This window comes from Lepidochelys kempii, chromosome 4 (genome assembly GCF_965140285.1).
Source record: "Lepidochelys kempii isolate rLepKem1 chromosome 4, rLepKem1.hap1, whole genome shotgun sequence".
Taxonomy (NCBI): domain Eukaryota; kingdom Metazoa; phylum Chordata; order Testudines; family Cheloniidae; genus Lepidochelys; species Lepidochelys kempii.
Window position 1 is genome coordinate 140,207,371 of NC_136383.1, and position 26,570 is coordinate 140,233,940.

Genomic DNA, 26,570 nt, shown 5'->3' on the forward strand with positions numbered 1-26,570 from the left:
TGTCTACGCAGCTATCTTTAGAGTGCTGGCATGAGCCCCACTCCCAGGCTGGGAGGCTTGCTGCCATGGGCTGCGGAGACAGACCCACGAAGAGCAGATCCCACTAGGTGCTGACTACCAGTACTTCCCAGAGACATCAATGAGAGAGGACCTGGGGGTCATCTTTGACTTGGCCTCTCTCCAGAGCCTCACACCCAGGTGAGGCTGCAGATTCGTCTCTGCAGAACATCTCTCAAGTCTTTGCTTACCATTCACGCAGCTCAGACCAGTCATCTCACATCTCAGCTACTGCAGCACACGCTGCTCTGACCTTGGCAGCCGCTACCTTGCGCTTTCGTCTGTTCAAAAACCCTGCTGATACGATCATTTTCCTAACCCATCACTTTGACTGCACCACCCCTCTCTTTGCATCTATCAACCAATCTATGCTGAGCTAATATATAGAAAATCACATCATCAATATGTATTATTCACAACACAAATTACTAGAAATATATATACAATATGATCCATATTAGTTACATGGCCTGAATCAGCCTACGTCTTTCTATAATCCTGTTCACTTATGTTAAGAATCCCACAACACCTTGTATCAGCTGAAATAAGCTTTGGCTTAAATAGATAGGAAAACTGTCAGGATCAAGACATATGAGCGTTCTACCCTGGTACAAGCCGAGGAGGTGCCTTCACGCCCTTGGTACCTGGAATGCAGGTGTTCACATCAGGCGTACACGACGGCACCAGAAAAACAAGGCAGAAAGAGGATTGAGTTCATCTAGCCTCCGAGGATGCAGACTGCACCTTTTTACAGGATAGAAAATGCTACCGACCTGCACTGCTGCAATGAGACAGACAAGGTGGATGAGGCATTATCGTTTACTGGACCAATAAAATTACCCTTGTCTCTCTAACATCCTGGGACCAACAGGACTACAAGACTGCATACAACATTGCTGCTACAGCAATCTGGACTGGCTGTCTTCTTGACTTAAGTTCAACTTTTCAAACACGGTTAGTTTTTGCATACGAAAGGAAGCAGCGCTGCCGGATGAGCCACCCAAGAGTGCCTTCGGTACTTAAGGGAACCTCCATGCAGGTGGAAAAAAGGGTAACCAAACATCTACTAAGCAGAGAACTAAATTTACTAGCCCGAGAAGCAAGATCCAGGGAAAACTCCCTTTGAAAAATCTTACCCACTACTTCAGTCATTGATAGCCACCAGAGTGCCGGGGTGTCTTCCATATCAGCCTTTCGCTAGCGGGTGTAACTTTGGAAGCAAGCCTTCTTTATCAGGGGAATGCAACAGGCTGCCCGAGACAGCTTCCCGAAATGAGCATCACACTGAACCTTTCCCCCCCTGAACTCTACTATTCCTGATATTCAGCAGTACACCTGACCGATACTGGTTATTTGGTCTCTTGAGTATATTTCATAATGAACCACTGTGTGGTGAAGCAACTGACGACACCATTTACCAACACATCCCTCCACTGGCTCCCCCTTCTGAAGGGCAATGCCTCATTGTTTCCTTATGCTCCTCAGTCTGTCTGTCTCCACCTATTGTCTCTTGCCTTAGGCTTAGATTGCAAGCACTTTGGGAAGGGATCCCCTGTCAGTTCTGTGTTTGTAGAGCACCCAGCACAATGGGATCCCAGTCCAGGACTGGGGCACTTAAGCACTGCCACAATACAACCAACCAACAGGATCAGCACTGCCATTCCTAGCTCTGGGGAGGTTTTATGCCAGGGAAAGGTGCTTGGTTGTTGGCGCTAGAAACAAAGTCTTCTGTCCACTCACTGAATGGGCGTGAAGACTAAGAGCTCTCCACTCACCCCTAGAAGTGGTCTCCGCGTGTCGGGGCTTTAGGTGCAGTGATGAGGGTCATCATCGGCGATCCCTCGACCCAAGGATGATCTCTATCATGGATGTACATGTGGGTTCTTGGATGACTCAGGAGTCCGATCCTGGAACCACAGATCTGCCCGCAGTAGATACAGACATTTCCTGGCAGGCCACCTGCCCTCTGGGAGAAAGTTCTTTCCTTTTCCTTCTTTCTCTCTTGTTTCAGCTTCGGGGGCAAGGCACTTCTCCTTGAAGCAGGCCACTGCCCAATGGAGGATGTGGCACCGTTGGGGTCGGATGGTGGCTTGCTCCTCCCAGCTCCTCCCACCCAGTTGTTGGGGTGCAGTGCACAGGAACAACTGATGTACCAAAGGAGTTCTCTTTAGTGCTGTGAGGATCAGATTCAAAGCCTTCCACTGCTGCAGGCCTAACACCAGTACTGTGCTTCTTTCCAAAAGGAAAAGCTACATAAGTCAATGCCAAGACTGACTAATATTCGTTTCTCAGCTTTAAAGCTGCATCAAGCACAAGCCAGGAGGTTCAAGAGTTAGAGACAGATTCTGCTCTTGAAAAAAGAAAAGGAGGACTTGTGGCACCTTAGAGACTAACAAATTTATTTGAGCATAAGCTTTCGTGAGCTACAGCTCACTTCATTGGATGCATCAGTGGCTGGTGCCCCAGAGGGAATGAACAGAATAGGGAATCATCCCTGTCACCCATTCCCAGCCTCTGGCAAACAGAGGCTAGGGTCACCATCCCTGCCCATCCTGGCTAATAGGAAGTTGATATACACCTGTGTAACAGACAGCAGAATCTGGCCACAAGCAATCAGCAGTCCACATGGTACCCACTCGGAGCCTGGAAATAAACGTAAAGTGAATGTGAGAGCAAATCTCTTTTGCATGAAATGAAACCATTCTGAAGAACTTCCTGGTCTGTGTTTCACAGTGCAATCAGCAATAGATCCAAGGTAATAATTCAGGATAGAACATGCAAGGTACGTGCATGGCTGCTATAGCAATCTGGACTGTCTGGCTTCCTGACTTAAATTCAACTTCTCAAACATCATGTTGCCTGGTTCAATTTTGCATATCAAAGGAAGCAGCCTTGCTGGATCAGCTTTGCAAGAGTGTTTTGGTAGTTAAGGGAACCTCAATGCAGTTGGAAAACAGGGTAACCAAACATCTGCTAAGCAGAGGACTAAATGTATTAGCTCAAGAGAAGATGAACCAGCAAGGCGCAGGGAAAACTCCCACTGAGACACCTTACCCACTACCTCAGTCACCGATGGCTACCAGAGCGCCACTCCATCTTCCGTTCAATGGCTTCATCTTCCATATCAGCCCCTCGCTAGTGGGTTATAATAATGCGATGATCACAGCGTCTCCTTGGACTGGATCTCTGTGCCTCTGCCGTGGGGTTTTATCACCATAGTATCAGAGCCCCTAGCCGCTCTGAAGCTCACAAGCTTCAGAAGAAGCTTACAAGAAGTGGAAGATTGGACAAATGACCAGGGAAGAGTATAAAAATATTGCTCGGGCATGCAGGAGTGAAATCAGGAAGGCCAAATCACACCTGGAGTTGCAGCTAGCAAGAGATGTTTAGAGTAACAAGAAGGGTTTCTTCAGGTATGTTAGCAACCAGAAGAAAGTCAAGGAAAGTGTGGGCCCCTTACTGAATGAGGGAGGCAACCTAGTGACAGAGGATGTGGGAAAAGCTAATGTACTCAATGCTTTTTTTGCCTCTGGCTTCACGAACAAGGTCAGCTCCCAGACTGCTGCACTGGGCAGCACAGCATGGGGAGGAGGTGACCAGCCTTCTGTGGAAAAAGAAGTGGTTCGGGACTATTTAGAAAACCTGGACAAACACAAGTCCATGGGGCCGGATGCGCTGCATCCGAGAGTACTAAAGGAGTTGGTGGATGGGATTGTAGAGCCATTGGCCATTATCTTTGAAAACTCATGGCGATCGGGGGAAGTCCCAGACGACTGGAAAAAGGCTAATGTAGTGCCCATCTTTAAAAAAGGGAAGGAGGAGGATCCTGGGAACTACAGGCCAGTCAGCCTCACCTCAGTCCCTGGAAAAATCATGGAGCAGGTCCTCAAGGAATCAATTCTGAAGCACTTAGAGGAGAGGAAAGTGATCAGGAACAGTCAGCATGGATTCACCAAGGGCAAGTCATACCTGACTAATCTAATCGCCTTCTATGACGAAGTAAACAAGGAGTAATGGTCTCAAGTTGCAGTGGGGGAGGTTTAGGTTGGATATTAGGAAAAACTTTTTCACTAGGAGGGTGGTGAAGCACTGGAATGGGTTACCTAGGGAGGTGGTGGAATCCCCTTCCTTAGAAGTTTTTAAGGTCAGGCTTGACAAAGCCCTGGCTGGGATGATTTAATTGAGGATTGGTCCTGCTTTGAGCAGGGGGTTGGACTAGATGATCTCCTGAGGTCCCTTCCAACCCTGATATTCTATGATTCTATGCTTACTCAACCCTTGGCCTACTGACTGGCAGAGGGCAAAATGTGGCAGTTCTACCTCTCCACTAACTCTCTGACTGCTCTTAGGGGATTTCTCCAGCACTGTACTCCTCCCCCACTGGCAGCTGCTACTTGGGGGAGTCCTTCTGGATTATGAGCTCTCTCAGGGGCTGGTCTGAAACTGTGAAATGAAGTAAGGACCATCACGAATCTCAACACCTTCCACTCTTAGCTGCAAGTCCCATTTCTTTGACCTGCTGTCTCTGAGAAAACCATAGCAAAGTGTACATCAAATATTGATAGCTTCATTCCAAAACAAAACACTCCCCTACACACACTCCTCCTGCTAGGGAGGGGAAGAGAGAACACACATGTGACAGATTTCAGTTAAGGTGCTCAATGCATCACTGGAAAGTGCTCAGAGAGAGCGTCCTCATCGCCACGTGCACACACTAGAGAGAAGAATAGGATAGAACACCAATGCCTCTGCAGCCCTAGCATGAAACTGACATGATCCAGACAGCACTAAGGCTCAGGGTTAGCACTGTCCGGATCAGGGATCACGCTAGTTTCACCCTAGGGCTGCTTAAAGGTTCAGCGGAGAAACTGACCACGTTTGAATTTGTTTGCCTTCAACTTCCAGCCAATGGATCGTGTTAGACATTTCTCTGCTAGATTGGAGAGCCCATTATTAAATATTTGTTCCCCATGTAGGTACTTATAGATAGGGCCCTACCAAATTCACGGTCCATTTTGCCCAATTTCATGGTCATAGGATTTTAAAAATCATAAATTTCACTACTTCAGCTATTTAAATCTGAAGTGTCACAGTGTTGTAATTGTAGGGGTCCTGACCTAAAAAGGAGCTGTGCGGGTGGGTCGCAAAGTTATTGTTGCCGGGGGCTGTGGTCCAGCTGGCCTTACGTCTGCGCTGCTGTTGGCGGCAGTGCTGGGCAGCTAGCGGCATGGTATGGGTACTGCCCTCCTGACTTCTGCGCTGCTGCTGACGGGGCGCTGCCTTCAGAGCTGGGCACCCGATCAAAGCCGCCACTCTCCAGCTGCCCAGCTTGGAAGGCAGCGCAGAAGGGTGGCAATACCGCAACCCCCCTAAAATAATCTTGTGACCCCCCTGCAACTCCCTTTTGGGTCAGGACCCCCAATTTGAGAAATGCTGGTCTCCCCCGTGAGATCTGTAGACTATAGAACAAAAGCACACAAAGAAGACCAGATTTCATGAGGGGAGACCAGATTTCACAGTCCTTGATGCATTTTTCGTGGCTCTGAATTTGGCAGGGCCCTATTTATAGACTGATCAAGTATCCCCTGGACCTTCTGTTGATTAAGCTAAACAGATTGATCTCCTTGAGTCTATCACTAGAAGGCAGGTTTTCTAATCCTTTCATCATTCTCATGGCTCTTCTCTGAACCCTCTGCAATTTATCAACATGCTTCTTGAACTGTCGATGCCAGAACTGGACACAGTCCTCCAGCAGTGGTTACACCTTCACCAAACAGAGGTAAAGTAACCTCTCTATCCCTACGAAATTCCCTTGTTTATGCATCCAAGGATCACGTTTGCTCTTTTGGCCACAGCATCACACTAGGAGCAAACGTTCTGCTGATAATCCACCACGACCTCCAAATCTTAAATTAAACTTATCTTCTCCTACAGGAGGTGGGGGAATTCCAAATGTCGTCTCCCTCGAAGCAACGGCGCATGCAGGGCACAGCGCAAGTGCCGGGAGCAACAAAAAACAGACCAGCAGATGCCATGCACAGATGTGGCACTTTCAGAAGCAGAATTCCTTTAAACTACTGTGGAGATGTTTGCACGTGCATTTGCTGACTTAATGCTTTCTAATCCGATTTCAGCTTCGGGGGAAGACTGGAGCACAAGAATCAGCAGTTTGTGCAGAGGGGTTGGAAACACCATCTGCATCATTAATAGCAAGTCATATTTTCCTAGAGATCTGTGTCCCAAAATTTGCATGACCTTCCCCAATGTCGTCCCCACATGCAGCTGGAACCACGGGGGCATGTTTCTTATGACCTTCAACTTAAGATGCTTCCTTGCTGTTAAGGAAACTCTCCGTGGACCTAAAACAACCTTCTATTTAGAGGCAAAGTGTTCAAGCCACAGTTAGAGGTTCTACATGGGCTACAATTGGGTGGGGGAAGGAGTTCCTCCTGAAGAGTGAAGAGGAGCATTCAAGGTTTGCAAACCAAATAAAGAGGATTTCATACTTAGCCAGAGTTTGCCAAGCAGAGATCATCAAGCTGCCCTGCAGCAATGCCAGGGTGGTGGAATTGGCTTAGGAGAGACCTTCCAACCCTACTATCTGCCATTCAAAGCCACGCAGATCGCTGCTCATCGGGCAGTGCATAGAACGACTCCTTCACTTCCTAGCTGAAGTGTCTTTTTAGGCCCTTTCTGCTCTGACCCCTTCCCTCCCCCGTGGTGCTTTCCCCATTGACACAACCATCCCAGTCCCCACAGGTGCCCTGAAGTACCCTCCTCTCCTGACCACTGGTACATTGGGAACAGATGCAAGAGGCTAAAGGGGTGGACTGAGGTCACTGAATGGGGAAGAATCCAGAGCAATTGAAGGGAGGGAACCCACAGTGGTTGGATAAAGGAGGCGACAGGCTGGGATCCTGGGTCCCCCACCCAGATGGTGGAAGACAAGAAATGGGGACCACCCACCCTGTTTCTAACAGAGCGAGCACCGCTCAATGCTCGGGAGGAAGATTGTCTCCCTTCTGTGCTGTCATTAAGGTACCTACATTCAATTCCTTCCCACCTGCGAATCCAATGATCAGTCTAGCCAAGGGCGCGTGAGCGAGAATGCAACAACTGGAATCCCTCTTCTCTGCACCGGAGCGCCACCTTGCGTCTTCTGAGTGCACCATGGTTTACAGCGCGACACTTCCCATGGAGCCAGAGAGACTGGATCACTGCACACAACTTGGACGGCCGTGTCCCGGAGCCCGGAGCGCAGAAGACAAAGGAGAACTGCACCCACTGAGCTGCTCTATGCAACCGCGATTAGTTACCAGCAGGGCTGAGCATTGCAAGGTCTTGCTGGGCCTGTGGATGGTACAACGGGGTACAAAAAACCCCACCTAAACTGCTCTAGCGATCAGGGTATTTATAGAGGCAAAAAGACAGATCCGCGGCACACTCTGCCTACCCTATGAAGAGAGGGTCAGAGTTAAAAGGGGTTTAGCTTAGAGAGAGAGATTGAGGTGCTGTCCCTAGGGAAACCCTCAGCAGTCCTAGTAAATGACCTGTTCTGAAAGCGACGGCCACTCTACTGGCAGATGCACCGGGGACTGAAGCAGGAACCTCCAGAGCTAAAAGCGTGAGCACCTACCGCTTGAGCTAAAGAACTAGTGCCACATGTCGGTCACAGAGCAGAACCCGCAAGGCCTCACCAGCGAGTCCCCCAACCCAGGGGTGCAGTACCTGCCCAGGGATTGGATGGCACATGAAAGAAAGGGGGAGGCTACACTCAGGGAAGACTGTGTCTCCCACCAGGTTCTCACTCACAAGCTGGCATGGGGGAGAAATGGCGTAAGTGAGTTTAAGGAACAGATGGATCTGAGAGCAAACTAGAGATGAAGGAACTTATTAAACCTATTCCACGCCCAGTCCGTGCAGCATTGTTCCTTGCTGTATATTCTTCCAGTGCTTTACCTAACACACTTGAAAAGGTCTCAGGTCCTGGGAATTCTATCACCGGCAGCCATTTCATCTTGGGCAGCGACCATGTCAGAAATGGAGGTAAGCGAGGTTCGGATGGGTCATTAATTGGATGGGAAACCCAGGTACTGAAGTAAGGAGTACAGATGACCGAGTAGATGGTACTCTTCCCTGAAAGTCAGGGCTGACAGTGCCCTAGCATGGGCTAATGGAGCTGTGGACTTTTGAGGACAGAACACTGAGGTAATGACCTCTCGTGGTCGTGGAAGGTATCATGATACCTTCCACAAAGTCCAAGGTGTCGGCCGCACTGTCCTGGCTAGAATCAAGCCACCACAACTGTATTTTGCCTCCTCAAGCTCCTGTGCTGTTTCCACTGGGTGGGGGGGAGGAGAGTTAGTGGGTGCTGCTATCCCCATCTGGGAGGTGGCCTTCTCCCAGCATCAGAACAGATCATCTGCACATCGCCAACTCGCTGGGCAAAGCTGGGCAGCACTTTGGGATTAAAGGCACTTGCAAACCTATTTGTGGTCATCATGCCGGGGACTGGACTAAATGACCTTGAGGTCCCTTCCATTCCTAGGATTCCCTGGGGGCAGCTCTTACAACCCAGTAGATCTCAGTATAGGGAAACTGCTCTGGATATTCCAGCCTAAATGGTCCTTCATTTCAAACGACAGCCGCTCAGACCCCTCTCGACCCTTCCTTCTGGTGTGCTGGTACATCTGCTCCTCTTCTGCCTTCAGCCCCCTCCTAGCCAAGCCGTACTTCTCTACCTCCTAATGGCTCCCGATAACCCGCCCAGCCCCGCCGTGGTGATAGAACCCCTACCTGCAGCTGCTTCTGACTCGGGATGGGATGCACCGGACTTAAGAGAAGAGAGAGAAAACTGAAGTAGACAGCAGGTGACTCCATCCACAAGTATTTACATGGATCATTTAAACCCTCAAGAACACACCCATGTCTGTGTGTAACAAACTGTGCACGCTTGTGTTCAAAAATACCATTATGACCAATGGGCCAGATCCACAACGGGTGTCAATCCACTGACTTCAGTAGCACGATGCCTGTCTACACCAGCTGAGGATCTGGCCCGATGGGCAAAAAACAAGGTGAGGCTGCTCTGTAGTTCAGCACCACGTGTGACAGGCAACGCTGGTAACAGCGTCACCTGATATATGCAAAGAACGTTTCGGCCCCAGGAACAAGCAGTCTAGAAGAGATCAAATGCCCTTTGAGGGAACTCAGAAAAACAACATGAAAAAGCCTTCCATTTAGTCTTTCATACAAGGAGGGAAACACAGAGGAACGAAGTGCAGGGAATAATACAAAGTACGTGCTTTTTCCTTCTCCGCCCTGTTGAGTTTATGCTTAACGAGTGAGGCATCAATAATACAACACAGAACAAGAGCAGCAATCAGGCTATTCTTTGCCCAAAACTTGGATAATTGGTTTTCATCTCAGTTTTCTGAACGCTCCACAATCAGCTGTGGCGTGGGCACCAGAGTGATAAAAATGCATTCTCCTACTGCACAGGCAAAGCTTTCTGCCTTCTGTCAAAGCCGGGGGGCGGGTGGATTGGTTCAAAGGGGGTCTGCAATCTTGGGTCTGGTTCTGCAACCAACTTCCAGCAGCATCGGATGCGCATCTGACAAGGCCCTGCTCCCTCCTCGTGTCCAGGCCACCTGGCCAGTCACTTGGCACGAGCAGCTCCTAGGCTGGTAATTATAACAACCACCTTGCAGAACGTGTGTGTGAGTGAATGGAATGTATAGCTATAGCCGACTGCTTACTCTGATTCTTTCTGTATTCACCATAAACACGGCGTATTGCCTTATCCCCTGAATAAGAGCCTGATAGTTTTTATTTTCTAACATTTGAACCTATAACTGACCATTTGCTTGCACAAATGCCCAATTTGCACACACAAGTGCCTCCAGCTCTGGCCTCCGGAGCTTTGGAAACTCAGGCCCCAATAAGGTGTCTAACAAGCCACAGACCAAAGCACTAGCAATATAGGCCTGGTCAGGACCATGTGCCTCGAGCGATGCGGTATCAACTCTCCTCTGGGTACATCAGACATGCCCGCAGCGACCCGATGCCACCAGGAAGGGGAAGGGCCTCTGATGCTCCCCTTCACACTGCAGAAATGCTCTTGCCTTTGGCTTGAGACAGCTCAGCCAATGTGTCCTTAGGCACACAATGACTTCAACAGCCCAGTAAGGAGAAGAGCCAGAGACCCCATGGAGCCCATACACAGAGCTAGGGGGAACATTTTCAGCGAAATGAAATGTCACCTTAATATGTTGTTTTGTGGAAGCCAGAATGTTTCACGGAGACATATCGGTCTCGACAAAGTCATCATCAGAGGACAGGCAAGAGAGACTTGCATGCACTAGCCTAGTGGTTAGAGCACTGGCCTGGGAGGCGAGAGATCCAGATTCAAGTCAAGTCCCCTCTCTGCCAATCCAGAGCGATCTGGGATGAAAAAACTCTGATCTGAATCAGGCTGAGCAGGGATTTGAACCTGGCTCTGCCACATCATAGAATCATAGAATATCAGGGTTGGAAGGGACCCCAGAAGGTCATCTAGTCCAACCCCCTGCTCAAAGCAGGACCAATTCCCAGTTAAATCATCCCAGCCCGGGCTTTGTCAAGCCTGACCTTAAAAACCTCTAAGGAAGGAGATTCTACCACCTCCCTAGGTAACGCATTCCAGTGTTTCACCACCCTCTTAGTGAAAAAGTTTTTCCTAATATCCAATCTAAACCTCCCCCACTGCAACTTGACACACACCTCCCTTCCTGACTGAAGGGCTCAGGTTACAGTCCAAAAACGGACCACAGCAATCCCGTTCTCACAAATGAGCTGGAAAGGTTGGGGTTTAGCTCCAGTGCGGAATGAAACCAAGGCCTGTAAAATGAAAAGATCTCTGTCTCTATTATCAACAGAAGGTGCCCAGACACTACGGCGATGGGCAGCAGCGCAGAACCCTCCCAGACAGAACCAGGTAACAACATGGGCATCCACAAAGGAGACCCGAGACCCAGCGCAGAACGGTGTCATGTGGGCAGTCATCCAAGCTGGGGCATGCTGGAGGCGTCTCTTCTCTGCATTCCCACCCCAGTGGCAAGGAAGCATACTGAATAGCCTGTGCTCTCTCAGGCAATGCCTCCGTCCCATGCCAGCAATTCACCTGGCGCATTTAACTCAAGGTGGAACAGAGACAAAACGGTGCATAACTGTGCTCCATCCCCCTTAGTCTCCCTTGTCAAACTTTGGGTCCCTCCCTTGTCACCCTGTCATCATCCTCATCTTCTCACACCCATCGCCTCCTTGCCTTCTCTCAACCCTCTGCACCATACAACCGCCCTGAGCTTATTCCTACCCACATTTAAGTCCCTCTCGAAGACCCATGACTGCCATGCTGCCTACAGAGAATCATGGGGACTTGCGTGTACACTGAGCATTGTTGTTCCCTTTCCCCTCACCTCTGTTTACTTGTCTGTCCTTAGGCTGCAAGCATCACTTTGAGTGTTTGGAAAGTGCCGAATACCAAGCAGGCCCTGCCATAAATAAATCAACACATAAATGAGAGAAACGCTGGCAACTCTCAAGCCAACACTGTTGGGGGCCAAATTCTGCTCCAACAGACTGTAAATCCAGAACAACTCCACCGGGCTACTGCTCCTTGGAAAGCTGGGATAAAGAGGTAAATTCGACATAGTGCTTCCCTACCCTGAATCCACTTTGCAAAGTCATGCGTTAATAAGAGCCCGTAGCGCCAAGACTCTGCAGGCAAAAGGCAGCAGCCACCCTGCATTCAATCACTCCCACCCCTGTTACCCCGACACTGAGCAAATTTGCATGTAAACACATGCCAGCGGGAAACCATTTCTCTGCTCTGTAGATATTAAAAGGGCATTCGATTAGATCTGGACGCTGCTTAGAGCCTGTGCAGCTCGAAGCACTGTCAGGAGGTGGAATGCATGACCTTGATAAACGTATGTATGTATCAATCAGTTGTTAGAAGAAACGCCATCAAGAGCTCAGAAGCTTTTTAGCATGAACATGCAGAGACACAGGGTTGCAGACTCAGACCTGCTGTGTTCAACGTCTCCTTCAACTGACCTGACCACTCTGCTCCCCAGCCCCACAACTTGTTGCTAACTCACAAGATGCCTATCATCATCCCAATGGCAGGGTCACATTCTCACCCACATCAGAGACCTCTAAAAAGAACCTGAAACTCCTAGAGGGCCATATGGTGTCTTATGGGCCCTCCAGGTAGGTCAGGAGCTGAAGAAGAAAGACACATTTAAGTCTAAAATCAAAACAAGAATTTATGACGTCAACATAGACCACACCCAAAACGACGTTTAGCTTAGTGTCAATGTGAAATTCATCCTTTGGGCAAAGAGCTAGCAGACAGGCTGATGCACTGCTTAAGCCTGCGCGCTAGCTCTTTGCCACTTACAGCGAGCTCATCGGTTGTTTGGGACAGTATCCTCAGAGAAAGAACAAACAAACAAAAAATCAAGCAAAACCTGATCATTTTATTAGAGGGTCAAAGTTACTGACAAGACTCTGATGGTATAATTCAATGAGTTCTGATGTAGGGGAGAGAAGTCCAGCGATTAATCAATAAGAGAAACAAAACGGGGAAATGTATATCACACACACACTTACTCACTCACTCTCCTAGAGCTTTCAATCGGAAAGACTCACTGCACTTTACAAAGAAGTTGATGTCCCAGTTTCATAGATTCCAAGGCCCCAGGGGACCACTGACCATCCAGTCTGGCCTCCTCTACATCACCGGCCAGAGAGTTTCACCCACTTTCCCTGCAGTGAACCCAATACCTTGTATTTGACTAAACCATCTTACAGAAAAGCAACCAGTCTAGACCTGAAGACTCCAAGAGCTGGAGAATCCATCACTTCCCTTGATAGTTTGCTCACAGGGTTAATCACCCTCCCTGTGAACGATGTCTGCCTTATTTCAGATATGAATTTCTCTGGCTTTGACTTCTAGCCATTGGTTCTTGTTCGGTCTTTCTCCACTAGCTTAGAGTGCCCTTTTCCCCCTGTGACGGCACTGATACACTGTGAACAAGGCAACTCTCAAGCTTCTTTTCGAGAAGCTAAACAGATTACGCTCCTTCAGTCTCTCACTTTAAGGCATTTCTTTCAATCTCTCAGATCATTTTTGCGGCCTTTTTCTGCCATTTTACAGAGGGAGGCACAGACGGTGAAGTGACTCTGGGGCAGAGCCAGGTCTAGATCCCACCCCCACCTCAAAACCCCTCTCCATTCCATGCTCTAACCACCAGGCACAGCACTTCCTCCCTATTCTGCATATTCCCTTGTTTTTCCTGCGAGCAGATCTTTGTGAAAAGCGCCTGACGAAGGCTGCAGATTCCATCTGTCAAACCAGGATGTGAGAAACAATAGTCAGATGTTGGTGTTGCCTCTGCCAAACAGACAAACAACCTCCTTCCTCTACACGACCTAAGCCAGAGAACTGCCAGATCCCAAGTATGCGCCTGCCTATTCCTCCCCAGTCCCAGAACCATCACATGCAACCTAAACCCTGAGCCAGCCATGCTGAAAGCAGTCCCCAGAGAGGCCGTACGTGGGCGACTGGCAAGGGCAGATGAAGTAATGGAACAAGCCAGCCTATTCTAGATCCCTGAACAGAAATTAAACCCAAGCAGATTACCTCACCCCAGAGAAAAATCCAGAATACACAGACAGCTCTTCCCCAAGAGTGGCGGCCACTGCTCAGAGGCTACAGCACCAGACAAATTAAAATTGGGAACCAAAAGTGGCCAGATTTTGCAAGAAGCAAGAGTTTTCTACTGCAAAGATCAATAATAATAGGGCATTGTCTTCTCACGATACTGAACAAAAGACTTTTTGGAATCAAGTGACAAGCAAAGCTGCCTGTTTCTCTAGAGAGGAGAAAGATGGCAAAAACAGCGCAAGGATAAACTGCATCTTGCCATCCGACTCCGTGTGCACCAGAAATAAAGCAGACAGTCTATTTTTCACCTACTCCCGTTCATTCACAGGGTATCATTATGGGAACATTGACAATTTTTGGGCAACTTCGCGTGTCAATCAAGCTGTCTGAAAAGGAAGAAAACGAAGGAGAGAGTTGAGCAAGACACTAGAATTATCCTCCCTACGCCTTGGAAACGGCTGTGGAACCGTAAAACCATGGCGGTCTTGTGGTTCAGGCCTTGGAAGATTTGGGTTCAAACTCCCATCTCTGCCCCCAATAACCTCTGTGTCCTAGTTTCCCCACCATAAATTGGGGATAGTACTGGTCTGCCTTATTCTCAGGACCTCACTGATGCTTGTGAGACACTTATGCTATGGCACACTAAACCCAGGCTCTGACTTAGGTTTGAGCCCAAGGCCCCCTTCCGTCCACACACAAATCAGCCTGACTCAGGATCTGGGTCTTAGGACCTTGCTAGTGGGGTGGGTCAGAGCCAGAGTCCCACTGAGACTCGGGTCCAAGCCCTGTCATTTTGCAGTGTGGATGCAACTCAGACCTCAGACCTGATTCAGAAGGTCTATGCAGTGTGGTAAAATCACTGAGTGTAGACTCAGGCCCAGCAATTGTAAACCCTGGTATGCAACGCGGTGTGAACGCTCAAGAGCACGCTTGGAAACACCCAGTCCACAAGGCAGAGTCCCACAGACCTAGATTTGCAATGTAGTGTGGACGTACCAGAGGAACTTAGATAAATAAGGCAGCTGTCACTGAACAGACCTGAAAACAGCAATAGACGAGATTGTGACTTCACATCATGCCAGGACGTGGCTGCACCTTCTCCAACACCACCCAGAACAGCTGGCTCTCGGATTCCTCCTGGGAGCCTGCTTCTCCCACCAGTGCTGGCAAGAGAGATGCTGCCACCCCAGAGAACGTATATGATGCGCACAATGCACACGTGGAACTAGCGTCTCAACACCCTCCTCTGCGCCATGCTGGTGTTGTAGGGTGACCAGATAGCAAATGTAAAAAACTGGGACACGGGGTGGGGGGTAATAGGTGCCTATGTAAGAAAAAGCCCTGAATATCGGGACTGTCCCTATAAAATCAGGACATCTGGTCACCTTGTGGTGTTGTGAGCTCCTCTGAGCCGAAGCCATCATCACCAGTCTTCTGCAGGGCTGAGAATTTCAACAGAGCCTAAATCCCCCAGACTCCCTGCGGGATTTAGGCTCTTAAGGCACTTTTCAAAATGTTCCCTATTATCTGCTCTCAACCAATAACAGCATGAACAGCAGCAGCAAGGTAGGAGCAGATACTCTTATCTATAATATTAACCTACTTGGTGCATAAAAGCTTGAGCCAGAACTACTCTTTGGGGTACCTTAGTGATTACTGGATGCCCCGATGGTGTTTCTAGCTACTCCTAACACTGCCCCAAAGGAGAGCCAGCCATGTTTTCCTACCCTACCCCCACCCCACTTCAGCTGTGAAAACATCTCAGGCTTTTACTTTGGTCTTAATCAAATTTAATTGTAAGGAAGGCGCTGCGGACAAATAGTTACCCAGGCAGCTGGGACTCAGGACTCTTGGGTTTTATTCCCAGTTCTGTTCCTGAAATCACTCTGTGGCCTTGGGAAAGTCATTAACTTTTGTGCCTCAGTTTCTCCTGTCAACTAGGGAGCACTGTTGCATTAATTTCATGATTTAGCTGGGGATTGGTCCTGCTTTGAGCAGGGGGTTGGACTAGATGACCTCCTGAGGTCCCTTCCAACCCTGATATTCTGTGATTCTATGAATTTCGATGCAATAAATGAAGAGTCAAAGGTGTCAACATGACCCTGTCTCTGTCCACAACTTTTAACCAAGGTCCAGGGTTTGGTATATAGGGGCCTCAGCCTGCTTACTACCATGGCAAACACTCAATTCAAATGTTTTTAAAGCATTTAATATCTTTCCTTAAAGATATAGAAAAGAAGGAAAAATGGGTAAAGTGTTTGAAATGGAAGGCGTGAAGTCAGACTTTCATTTTACGACCATCCCTTCTTCCCTTTCGTTAGAGGGTCTTTGGAAGGAAAAACTCCTCACCTGACAGTCTCTTAGAAGGCACTGCAAAGGGTGACAGCAGTCCTTTTGGGGGCAAAGAGAAGCAGTTAGCTGAGATGGGCGGGAGCTGTAGAGTCCAATCCCGTTTTCTTGAAGACAAAACAAGACGAAGATGCACAAGAGGGGAGAGAAAAGAACAGCAAAGACCGAGAATGCAGCTGCTTCTGTCTCTGGCACGGGTTCGCAGTCGCAGCCTCGCTGCCAGGGAGAGACAGGCCCAGCGCACGGTCTTATCAACCACTCCGAAACCTGCCAAACTTGGACAAGCATCGAGCTAAGGCATTGCTTTTGGCTGCCTTGCCGGTAACCGGCGCACAGCAGTGATGCAAAATATGTAGTCTTGGCCGGCTGCACCAGGCTCTGATTACACAGAAGGCAAAAAGGAGAGGGATAGGAAAGAAGCAATAACAGTGGGGAAGGGAAAGAACACATCGGGTACGTCTACACTGCAAAAGACAGACCTGCAGCAGTCAGTATCAGCGCCTGGGTCCACAGAGTCAGGCTTGCGGGATGGGACTAAAAGTAGCAAAGTAGAAGCATAGAGCCCTGCACAGATGCAAAATCTGTATTCGCATCCAACCCGCAAACATGGTCCGTGGATATCTGTAGATTTGCAGGGCTCTATAGATGTGCCTGCTTGGGTGGGAGCCCAAGCTCTGAGACCCATCCCACTCGTTCCAGTCTGAGCAAGAATCTCTACGCAGCTACTTTTAGCCCTGTAGAACGAGTGCCCGGAGCCCGAATCTTCAGACCCAGGCTCTGAGATTTGCTGCTGCAGGGTATTTTTTGCAGTGTAGACTCACCCTTTCAGGGTGGGGAGACAAACCTCACATCCCAGGTGGTGGTTTGGATTTAGCCGGAGCTGGTGGACGTGGTGGCGTTATCTGGGTCCCTCGCTCTGGCCCGGTCTGGTCAGGACATCTCTCAGGATCAGGGCAACAAAGCCCATCCTGAGCACAGATAGTGGGGGAAGAGAGCCTCTCCTGTGTGCAATCAAGCAGCCAGCCACGGAAACAGGCACCCACAGCCACAACCAATAAAGCCACAACCAACAAAGGAAGGAGAGGAAGAAAGGCCTGGGCCAGGCAACAGCCCCGCCCCAGGCTGCCTCTAAGAAAACAGCCAGGAGACTAAAGGAGACAGCAGCAAGCCCAAAAAGTGAAGGGCTGACAGGGTTAATGGGAGGTGAGGCTCCAGGAACTGACCTGACAGAGCAAACGGAGGAGGGTGCGGCACAAGAGGCTGAGACCCTTTGAGAGACCCCCACCAAGAGATGGCGACTGACCCCCAAAAAGGGAGTGGAGGGTAGAACAGCCCAAACCCTCGTTATTTTGTCCACGAATTAGGTCTAATTTCTGACACACCAATTTTGGCTCACTGAGTGCCGGTCCCACTAGTCTCTCCTTGAATTGTAGCAGGAGGCCTGTCTCCCTTTTGCCCCTCTCCCCACCAACATTTACTGCTACGGGTTATTGATAACTGTTTTCAAACACATAAAAGGTTGTTACAAGGAGGAGGGTGAAAAATTGTTCTGGTTAACCTCTGAGGATAGGACAAGAGGCAACGGGCTTGAATTGCAGCAAGGGCAGTTTAGGGTGGACATTAGGAAAAACTTCCTGTCAGGGTAGATAAGCACTGAAATAAATTGCTGACGGAGGCTGTGGAATCTGTCACTGGAGATTTTTAAGAACAGGTTGGACAAACCCAACAGGGATGGTCTAATTATGACGTAGTCCTGCCTTGAGTGCAGGGGACTGGACTAGATGGCCTATTCAGATCCCTTCCAGTCCTACGATTCTGTGATTCTATGGTGACACTTCATAATCTTCTATCCACTTTCCCACAGTTAAGCTTACAAGTGGGGTAGACCTACCAGGCCCCAGTTCCCACCACAGGACTTCAATCTCCCTTATGCGGACGTTGGCAAACTTCATTATTGCTTCTAAAGGGATCAGAGATCTTTGGATTAAAGTTGCTACATTAAAGGACTGTTAAGCGGACACATTTCTGCCACTTTGGAGGTACACATTGAGGCCATTTGTTGACCCAGTCCCTAAAATCTAGGGAGAAACCCCTTTGGGTTGTTTTATTATGGAGAGGAAGGAACTCCCATCCCTGCCTCTTGAGAACATGCACCAAGCTCCAGACATTAGCAAAGGCTGGGACAGAAAGCGTATAAAAGTTGTCCATCATTGCGGCTGTGGCTAAGTGTTGACTCAGCCATGGCTTTAACTCACCCTTACGATGTAGCACAAACGTGGATGGGTTCCTTATTTGGATGCTTTCCAAGAGTCAAGGACAGAGGAACCAAACCAGTAATTCTCTGAGCTATAAACAGGAGCTGCTAGTTTCACTGCTTTGTCTTCAAGGCCATCCCAACGCTGGTTTTAGATAGTGTGAGTTATGTCAACTTGCAACACGGTCAGCTGTTTTCTACGTGCCACTGGAAGGTGAACCAGGCAGGGAGCTCATTCTCCAGAGATGAATCAAAAGTAGAGCCCCAAACACTAGCCGCAGCAAAGCCTTTGGAACTGAATGTTTACAGCAATTGGCACACGGGGCATAGCCTGACATCAGTTCCAGTTTCCAGAGGAGACAAAGCTATTCCACTCCCCCTTACCCCACCAAACATCATCCTCCTCCTCCTCATCTTCCTCCACCTCCTTTGATCTCTACAGCTCTTACCTTAACCAAGAAGTTGCCATCCTTCTCCTGGGTGACCATGACCACGGAGTCGTGGAGCTTCTCGTCAAAGTGCACGTGGGAGTGTGCTCCTTCCTCGGGTTGGCTGGCGGCGAAGCGGACACCACCCACTTTAGGCTTTGTGCCTGCAAGGGGAGAAGACCCAAGCATGATTTAGCTCCCCTCCGGGCTTCCACAATCCCCAGCCAGTGAAGCAGAGGAAACACTGAGGCACATTTCAAGGCAGTGGCCTGGCCCAAGTGCTCATTCAACATTTGGCTGCCTTACCGCAAGTCTCAGATGGGGATCGTAATGGGGTCTTGCAGCAGGATGTAGGGACTCAGTGTAGCAGTAGGATTTTATGTTTGTATTTTGTATGACTCAGAATGAAGGATAAAGGATAACAATGTAGTATGTATTAAATGTATTGATGTATGATATGATTTGATTGTATTCTGACAGCCACCCTGACTGGATAGCAGGAAGGAACGACCCTGGGTCACTGGAAAAAACGCATCAGACAGGCTGCCTGTGTCTGAACTGATGTTAAGGCAGGAACAGACCAGAACAGTCCTCACGGCTGATTATGGTTACCTTTTGTTTTAGGATAAGTTTTCATTACAGTATTTGCTATAAGGTCTTGTTTCTTATCTGCTTTGCAAACAAAGTTGTGTATGGTTCTTTTGTAATCCCTTTAGTAACCATATGTAATGATGCTGCCTCTGGCAGAACAAAACAGAGTACCAATTCAGGACAAATTGCTTAGAGCAGGGCAGTTACAGCCCAAGGCTTGCGGTTCTCCACCTCTAAGGCAAACCAAAGCAGACAGACAGAGAGGACTTCGGTCTCTCCCCACTGGCTAACCATAAGTCATACAAGCAATTCCCTTAGACGCTCCAGTTTCCCAGTATCACCACTAGTGCCACTAGTTAAGGGGATGAGTGGTTATGAAAACCAATACCCCAGTAAAAGAAAAAAGGTTCTCCTGATCCCAAAGGACCAAGCCCCAGACCCAGGTCAATATACAAGTTAGATCTTACCCACAAATCATGCTGTTGCTAATCCTTTAGAATCTAAAATCTAAAGGTTTATTCATAAAAAGAAATATAGATGAGAGTTAGAATGGGTTAAATGGAATCAATGACATACAGTAATGGCAAAGTTCTTGGTGCAGGCTTGCAGCAATAATGGAATAAACTGCTGGCTCAAACCAAGTCTCTGGGGTACATCCACAGCTGGGAGGGGTCATTCAGTCTTTTGTTCAGAGCTTCAGTTTGTAGCAAGGTTCCTTCAGAGGTAAGAAGCAGGACTGAAGACAAGATGGAGGAGCTGCAGCAGCCTTTTATAGTCTCTTGCCATGTGCCTTCTGCTTTCTTTGTTCCACAGACAAGCTATCCAGCACATGGCATGGAAAAACCTTAGAGTTCTGTCCATACGCATGTCCCTGCATGCCTTACTGAGTCACAAGGCGTATCTGCCTTCTCTCAATAGGTCAGTTGTATAGCTTATGGTCCTCAATGGGCCACCCAGCAGGCTAGGCAGTGCTGATGCCAAATTGTCTGGGGTGTCACCCAGAAGCATAGCACAAGTTTGAAGTTCAGACATTATAGAGCCAATACTTATAACTCTAAACACGAAAATGATACATGCATACGAACAGCACAATCACAACCAGAAAATCAAAACCTCCTCATAGACACCTCCCACGACAACCTTTGTACAATATTTGTTGCAAATATATAACAGTAGTTTCAGTTTATGTCAGTAACGTCAAACCATATCACCCTTTCTGAAATGTAATCCTGTTTGAAATTCTCTGTACAATTGTTTGGTGTGGGTAAAGGATGTGTGCATGTTTAAGGATGAGTGTGAAAGCCATCACAGATGTCCAGATGGTCAAGAAGAAGTGAGAAACTTGGAGAGACAGCAGGAAACAAGCAGAAAACAGCCAATGTATCTGATGCTAAACGAGTTTGCCTCACCTCTGAGGTTGTCAATGCTGCTAACACCACAGAAGGGGAGACAACAAATAAGAAACAACAGCAGAAAACCCCAAGTTTACCACCACTTAAGGACTAACGATTACAGAATGACACTGCAAAATCCATAGACTAAAGTGGGAATTTACAAGTATAAAGCTGGGGTGTTTTGCCATAGAACTCTGGGTTCAGTCCTGCAAAGCTTCGGAGCATCAGATTGCGACCAACAGAGCCCAGCTCCTCACTCGTGCTCAATCTAACTGGCCATTAAATTGACTTGAGCTACAACAGACTGGTAAGTATAAGATCATCTGCAGGACCTGGGGGGGGCGGGGCGGGGGCAGTGACTGAATGCATATGCTAACTGTTGTATTTTCAGTAACGTGGTGTATTGCCTTTTCCCCTGAAAAAGATCCCGTGTGCTTCTTATAAGCATAACATCAGCATTGACTTACTTGGAGAATTACACTGTGACCCCGCAAGTCCCAGCAGAATCGATGCATAGTGCAAGTCCTAGCGAAGCACTAGGGCCAAGCTGGATCCCTGAAATTAGACATTTAAAAAGAAAAGGACCCATTTTTCTTCCTGGTGCTCAGCGCCTGCAACTCCCCTCAGCAGGAATTGGGGGTGCTCGGCATCTCTGAATCACCATAAATTAGTGCCAAGATTTAGATACCACGGACCGCCCCGATCAGAAATAGATTCTTGATATGCAAGCCAGGTTTTCCATTGCTCCCATCACTCCTAATTAGAACCCCAGCCCCTGAGACCATTCTAAGCAATCTCTCTCCTTCCCGGGTACATGAGCTAGGCACTATGCTACGTCCCACTCTCTCAATCACTGCTTAACTGAGCTGTGCAGACTTAGCTCTTAATCCTTCCTTGCGAGTCCCACCAGCACCAGGATCATTTTTTCTTCTTCTCTGAACTTCCTCCACTTTGCCCAGAGCTTCCTTGCATCTACCTCCTCCTGGAGGTGCCCAGCAGCTGGGGGCAGGGGGCATGTTTCACCACAGGCCTAGAAAGAGGGACTCTCCCCAGGCACCAATTCCTTCCAGGCTCCTCGGCATGCAGCCTCTGCAGATACAGCCCAGCAGAACAGCAGTGGTTTGGCTATGGGCAGAGACAGTCACTGGTTTGTCCGAGACTCATCTCCTCAGTTCCGGGCGCTTTGCACCCAGCTCAGAGGAGATTGTCCTGTATCAGCAAATTGCCAGCAGTACAAGACTGCATCCAGACCAGCGTGAGCAGGGCGGTAGTCTAATACCACTGCATTGCTCCCACCCCGCAGATCAGATCCAGAGAACACAGTGGTCAAAGTGCTGATGCTCTGTTTTCTACCAGCACTGCTAGTACGTGGGAGCTGTGCCGGGCTGCTTCATGCAACATGGGAAGTTGTAAGTATAGACAAAGCCAAGTCATCAACTGGCCAGAAGTTTACAACGGAGCTATCCCAGGATGTGATGTGAAGGAAACAGATAAGTAATAGCAAAGAATAGTTCCCTCCACTGCCCCAATCCATGGGGGAGGTTCTCTGGCCTGTGCCATGCAGGTTAGACAAGATGATCAGAACGGTCCCTTCTAACATTAAAATCCGTGAGTCTTCATCACTCTCGCTCAAAAACGAAAACAGGCAGGAAGGTTCAAGTCTGACCATCATAAAAGGAAACTGTGAAACTTGCAAAAGAGCCTCTTAAATCACAACCCTTTTCCCTGGAAACCTGCGTTCCTCAAAGGACATTGGCTGTTATTGTTCTCCTGCTACAAAGAGAGTAACAAAGCCTTTGAAACGCAGAGAACCCACACAGCTCTGTCAATGTTATTAGTGCTAATCCATCAGCGCTTTGCTCTGCAGGCTGCTTTTGCCAAAGCCGGCTTTTGCCAAATGAAACAGTCTCCCCCCAAAGCCCACGCTCGCAATTAAGCCCAGCTGTGTAATCGCCAGTTGTAAAAAAAAGCATTTGTTTGGTTATTAAAACATCACGCCGAGCCATTTACTGCAAAAGGACACGGGGTCCTAAGACCGCATCTCCTGCTGGAGGCAGTTAGTGCTGGGATCAGTAGAGCTGCATGGATTTACACCGGCTGGGGATCCAGGCATGGCAGGACACCAGCGTCTATTCCGAATGACACAAACAAAAGACTCAGGCCTCCGCTCCAGCAGGAAGAGACACAAAGAGGGAGCGCTCTGATGCACAGGAAGGAAGCCTCTTATGGGGAAGGAACCTGGATGCTCTGCCCTTCCCCACCCCGCAGCCTTCTCTGCCATCTTCTGGTCAGGATGGCTTTTCTTCTCCAGGGAGAGACTGCTCCAGTTCCGCCCATTCCCAGCGCCAACAGGGGCTAACACACCTGCCTTTCCCGTGGCATCTGGCAAACCAACCATTCCTCCGCTCACAGCATCCCCATGACACAAGCGGTTACTTCACCTATCACAGTCCAAATCAGACAGCACAGAACAGGCCATACGCTACGCAAGAGCGCCACACATGCACGAACCTGAAGCGGGGAGCACATGGCAACCGGAACTAAGACTGATACTGACCAATGCAAGATCCACTGCCAATGAACAATACACGGCCTCATCAGTGACAAAGCCCACAACCTGCATCACCAAGCCCTGACAGCCAGCTGCCCTAGCCCTGTGCTTGCCCAGCTCGGCCCCCCAGAATGCTCAGTACATTGCAGCCCCAGGCAGGACAAGCGGCACTGCATTAATCTCCTCTGCAAACATCAATTCCAAAAAGAGGTGGCTGGGGTAAGACAGTCATCCAAATTCATTCCTCTGACAGCAGAAACCAGGGGCGAAGCTAACAGATTTTATGCTCATTTACACACCCAAAGCTAACGAGCTCACAAAGGAGTTTTCTTGGAGATGGCTAGGAAATACTCAGACCAGCCATCCTGGGAGATTTCAACATTCAGGTCAATGAGGCTGCAGATGCAAAAGCCCCAGATCTCCTCTCCTTACTCCCCTCCTTCAGACGCTCACAAGTTGCCCCTGATCCAGCCCACCCAGCCGGTCATGTCCAGGCCCTGCTCTTCAGTTCTGCTATCAATATCAAGGAGATTGCAATCCAGCTGCTGTCCTGAGCAGACCAGCCACTCACTAAGGCTTGGTCTACACAACAAGGCAGCTTATGTCGACCTAATGCTGTCAGCGTCTGCACTACGATGGTACTCCCACTGATGTAAGGCGTAGTGCTTAGACCGACACAGTTAGGGTGACACAGTGTCCGTGTAGACAGACACCACATTACTTACATGGCCTGTTGTCTGTCAGCCCTGCACTGAGCTGACAGCTGGAGCCCCCTATCCCCTGCGCTGACGGCCCAAGCTGTGAGCCCAACATGGGGCTCAATTTCACAGCAGGGACATGAAATTGACATTCTTGTCAGTTTAATGGCTGCTATTATTTCACATTTCAGCCCTGGCTCTGGTGGTCATCCGAGGTGCGGGGGACTCCAGCTGTGACCCACAGGCAGCTGTCACTGCACCCACACTCCAGCTGGCAGTGCCCCACAATGCCCCACTTCCGTCAGTGCATGCACTCCTGGTGAGGACGTGAACCACTGGCAGAAGAAGGGCAGTGCGGACACCAACAGTCGATTTAATTGTCATGGTGACTATAGGTTGACCTAACTTACGTCTACCTCATTTTGTAGTGTAGACAAGCCCTAAGGCAGTGAGTGGGAGCTCTCCCAGCTCCCAGGCAATGAGATCCCCGTGTCTCTGATTCAACCACGCTGACGCACAGACCCCACCAAACCCCAAAGCCAGAGGAGAGCAGCGCTCCCCGCACAGGACAAGAAGTTGAAGACTTGGTGAATCACCATCACTGCACTCTAGCCTCCTCCATCGGCACACTGGCCCCAGCAGCCCCTCCTTCCCCATCGCCCACATCTCCGCAGTTCCTGACTCCCGGTGCTGGATGGAGAAAGGGCCTGGAAACTCGAGTGCTGATGGCAGAAAACGAAGGCTGCTAAACACAGGATAAAACCTAATGGATCCCACCAAGCCTACGCTGAGGCTGGATTACAGGCCAAAAGAACCTGCCTAGCAGCCTCCACTGAAGCGGACGTGTCCTGCCCTGAGGAGCTAGCCAGGGTGGTGAACCCTTCTTCAATCCTGCGTGTCTACAGCCTGCATCAGCACCGAGCACCAAGTGCTGTGCAGAGCGATCATCCAACCGCCCTGAAACAATCGCACACATTCGGGAAGGCCTCTCCAACAGCCTGGATCCACCTACCAACAGCCCCTTGCAGTCCCAGAGCTCATCTCACTCACTCCTTTACAGTGTCCAAAATGTCCTGAGGACACTCGACCCAAGAGCTGTGAATCCAGCCCTGCCCCTCCCAGCTGGTGGGAGTCATGAGCCTCTGAGGCCACTCCTGGTGGGACCAGCCCACCCCTAGCTCAGGGCAGGAATCATCCCTTCCTCCTCCAAACATGCAATAACCCAACCAACCCCAAAGAAACCCACCCTAGGCACATCGCTTCTAGCCAACAGCCAGCTGCTGTTGAAGCTCCCGTTCCTGAGCAAGCTCACAGAGAAGCAGCCATAGACCGCCTACAAGCGCATCTAATTGACACCAATAGCCTAGACCTGGCACAAACTGGATTCAGGCCAGGACATGGGACTGGAACCATGTTAGTGGTTCTGATGATCTGTCAGTGGACAGAGGGCCCATCCCCCTGGGCCCCTCTGCAGCATTCGACACCATCGCCCATGGGATACTGCTGTGACGGCAGGGCCCAGGGTAAGGCACTAAAATGGTCTGAGTCCTTCCTGAGGAGAGATGGGCCCCTCATCTGAGGAGTCCCCCAGGGATCAATCCTCCATCGATAGGCCCCTCATCTGAGGAGTTCCACAGGGATCAATTCTCTCTCTGGTCCTATTCAAAATCTACATGCAGCCAGGAGGTGCACGGGTCAGACGACACAGAGTCCAGTGCCAGCAATATGCAGAGGAGACAGCTCCACCTCTCCTTCACCACACAGAGCCGCAGCCTGGCCATCAGCCCGGCCCAGTGCTTGGAGGAGATCAGCTCATGGATGAAGAGCGGCGGGCTGAAGTGGAACCTGAGCAAGACAGAGGTGAAGCCGTGGGCAGAAGAAAGTACTTTGAGGAGTCTGCTGCCACAGCGCAGTCTCCTTTGGTGGAAGGTTCACATCCACAATTGGCAGAGGTAAAAGTGAGCCAGTCCCGTCTGGTCCAATGTATCAGGAAGAAACTGCTGACTGTACTGGCAGGGCCACTGATGGGGGGGAGGCAAAAGGGGCAGCTGCCCCATGGCCCAGCGATTTAAAGGGCCCGCAGCTTCAGCTGCTGCCGTAGGGATGGCGATTTAAAGGGCCTGGGGCTCCCGGCTGACGCTGCTGCTACCCCAGGGCTCTGGCGGAGATTTAAAGGGTCTGTGGCTCCTGGTTGCTGCTGCCGCCACCGCGCCTGCGGTCAGAGCCCTGGGCCCTTTAAATGGCCACCGGAGCCCTCGGGTCGTGGTGGTGGTGGGGTCTGGGGGCTCCAGCTGCTGCCAGGAGCTCAGGGCCCTTTAAATCACTGCCAAAGCCCCAGGTGGCACAGGCCGGGCAGCACTGAAGGGCTGGCTGGGGGATTTTGGCCCCAGCTCCGCCCCTTCTGCCTAAGGCCCCACCCCTTCTGGGGGCCTAGGGGCACACTCCCCCATCTTGCCCAGGACCCCGGCCACCCTGCGTACCAGTAAGTCATCTAAGTTACTTTCACCCCTGACAGTTGGTCAATTCAGTCCATAGTC

The 26,570-nt window shown here is 49.7% G+C and overlaps 1 protein-coding gene across 3 annotated transcripts in view; it reads right to left on the bottom strand.

Moving 5' to 3' along the window:
* The window catches only part of ADISSP (adipose secreted signaling protein), a 148,094-nt gene that overhangs the window by 68,487 nt on the left and 53,037 nt on the right, over window positions 1-26,570 (bottom strand). For all 3 annotated transcript variants that reach the window (XM_073343070.2, XM_073343069.2, XM_073343068.2), the window contains one exon: window positions 18,821-18,963. In XM_073343070.2, the coding sequence (XP_073199171.1) occupies window positions 18,821-18,963 (143 nt within the window). The remainder of the gene's footprint in view (window positions 1-18,820; window positions 18,964-26,570) is intronic.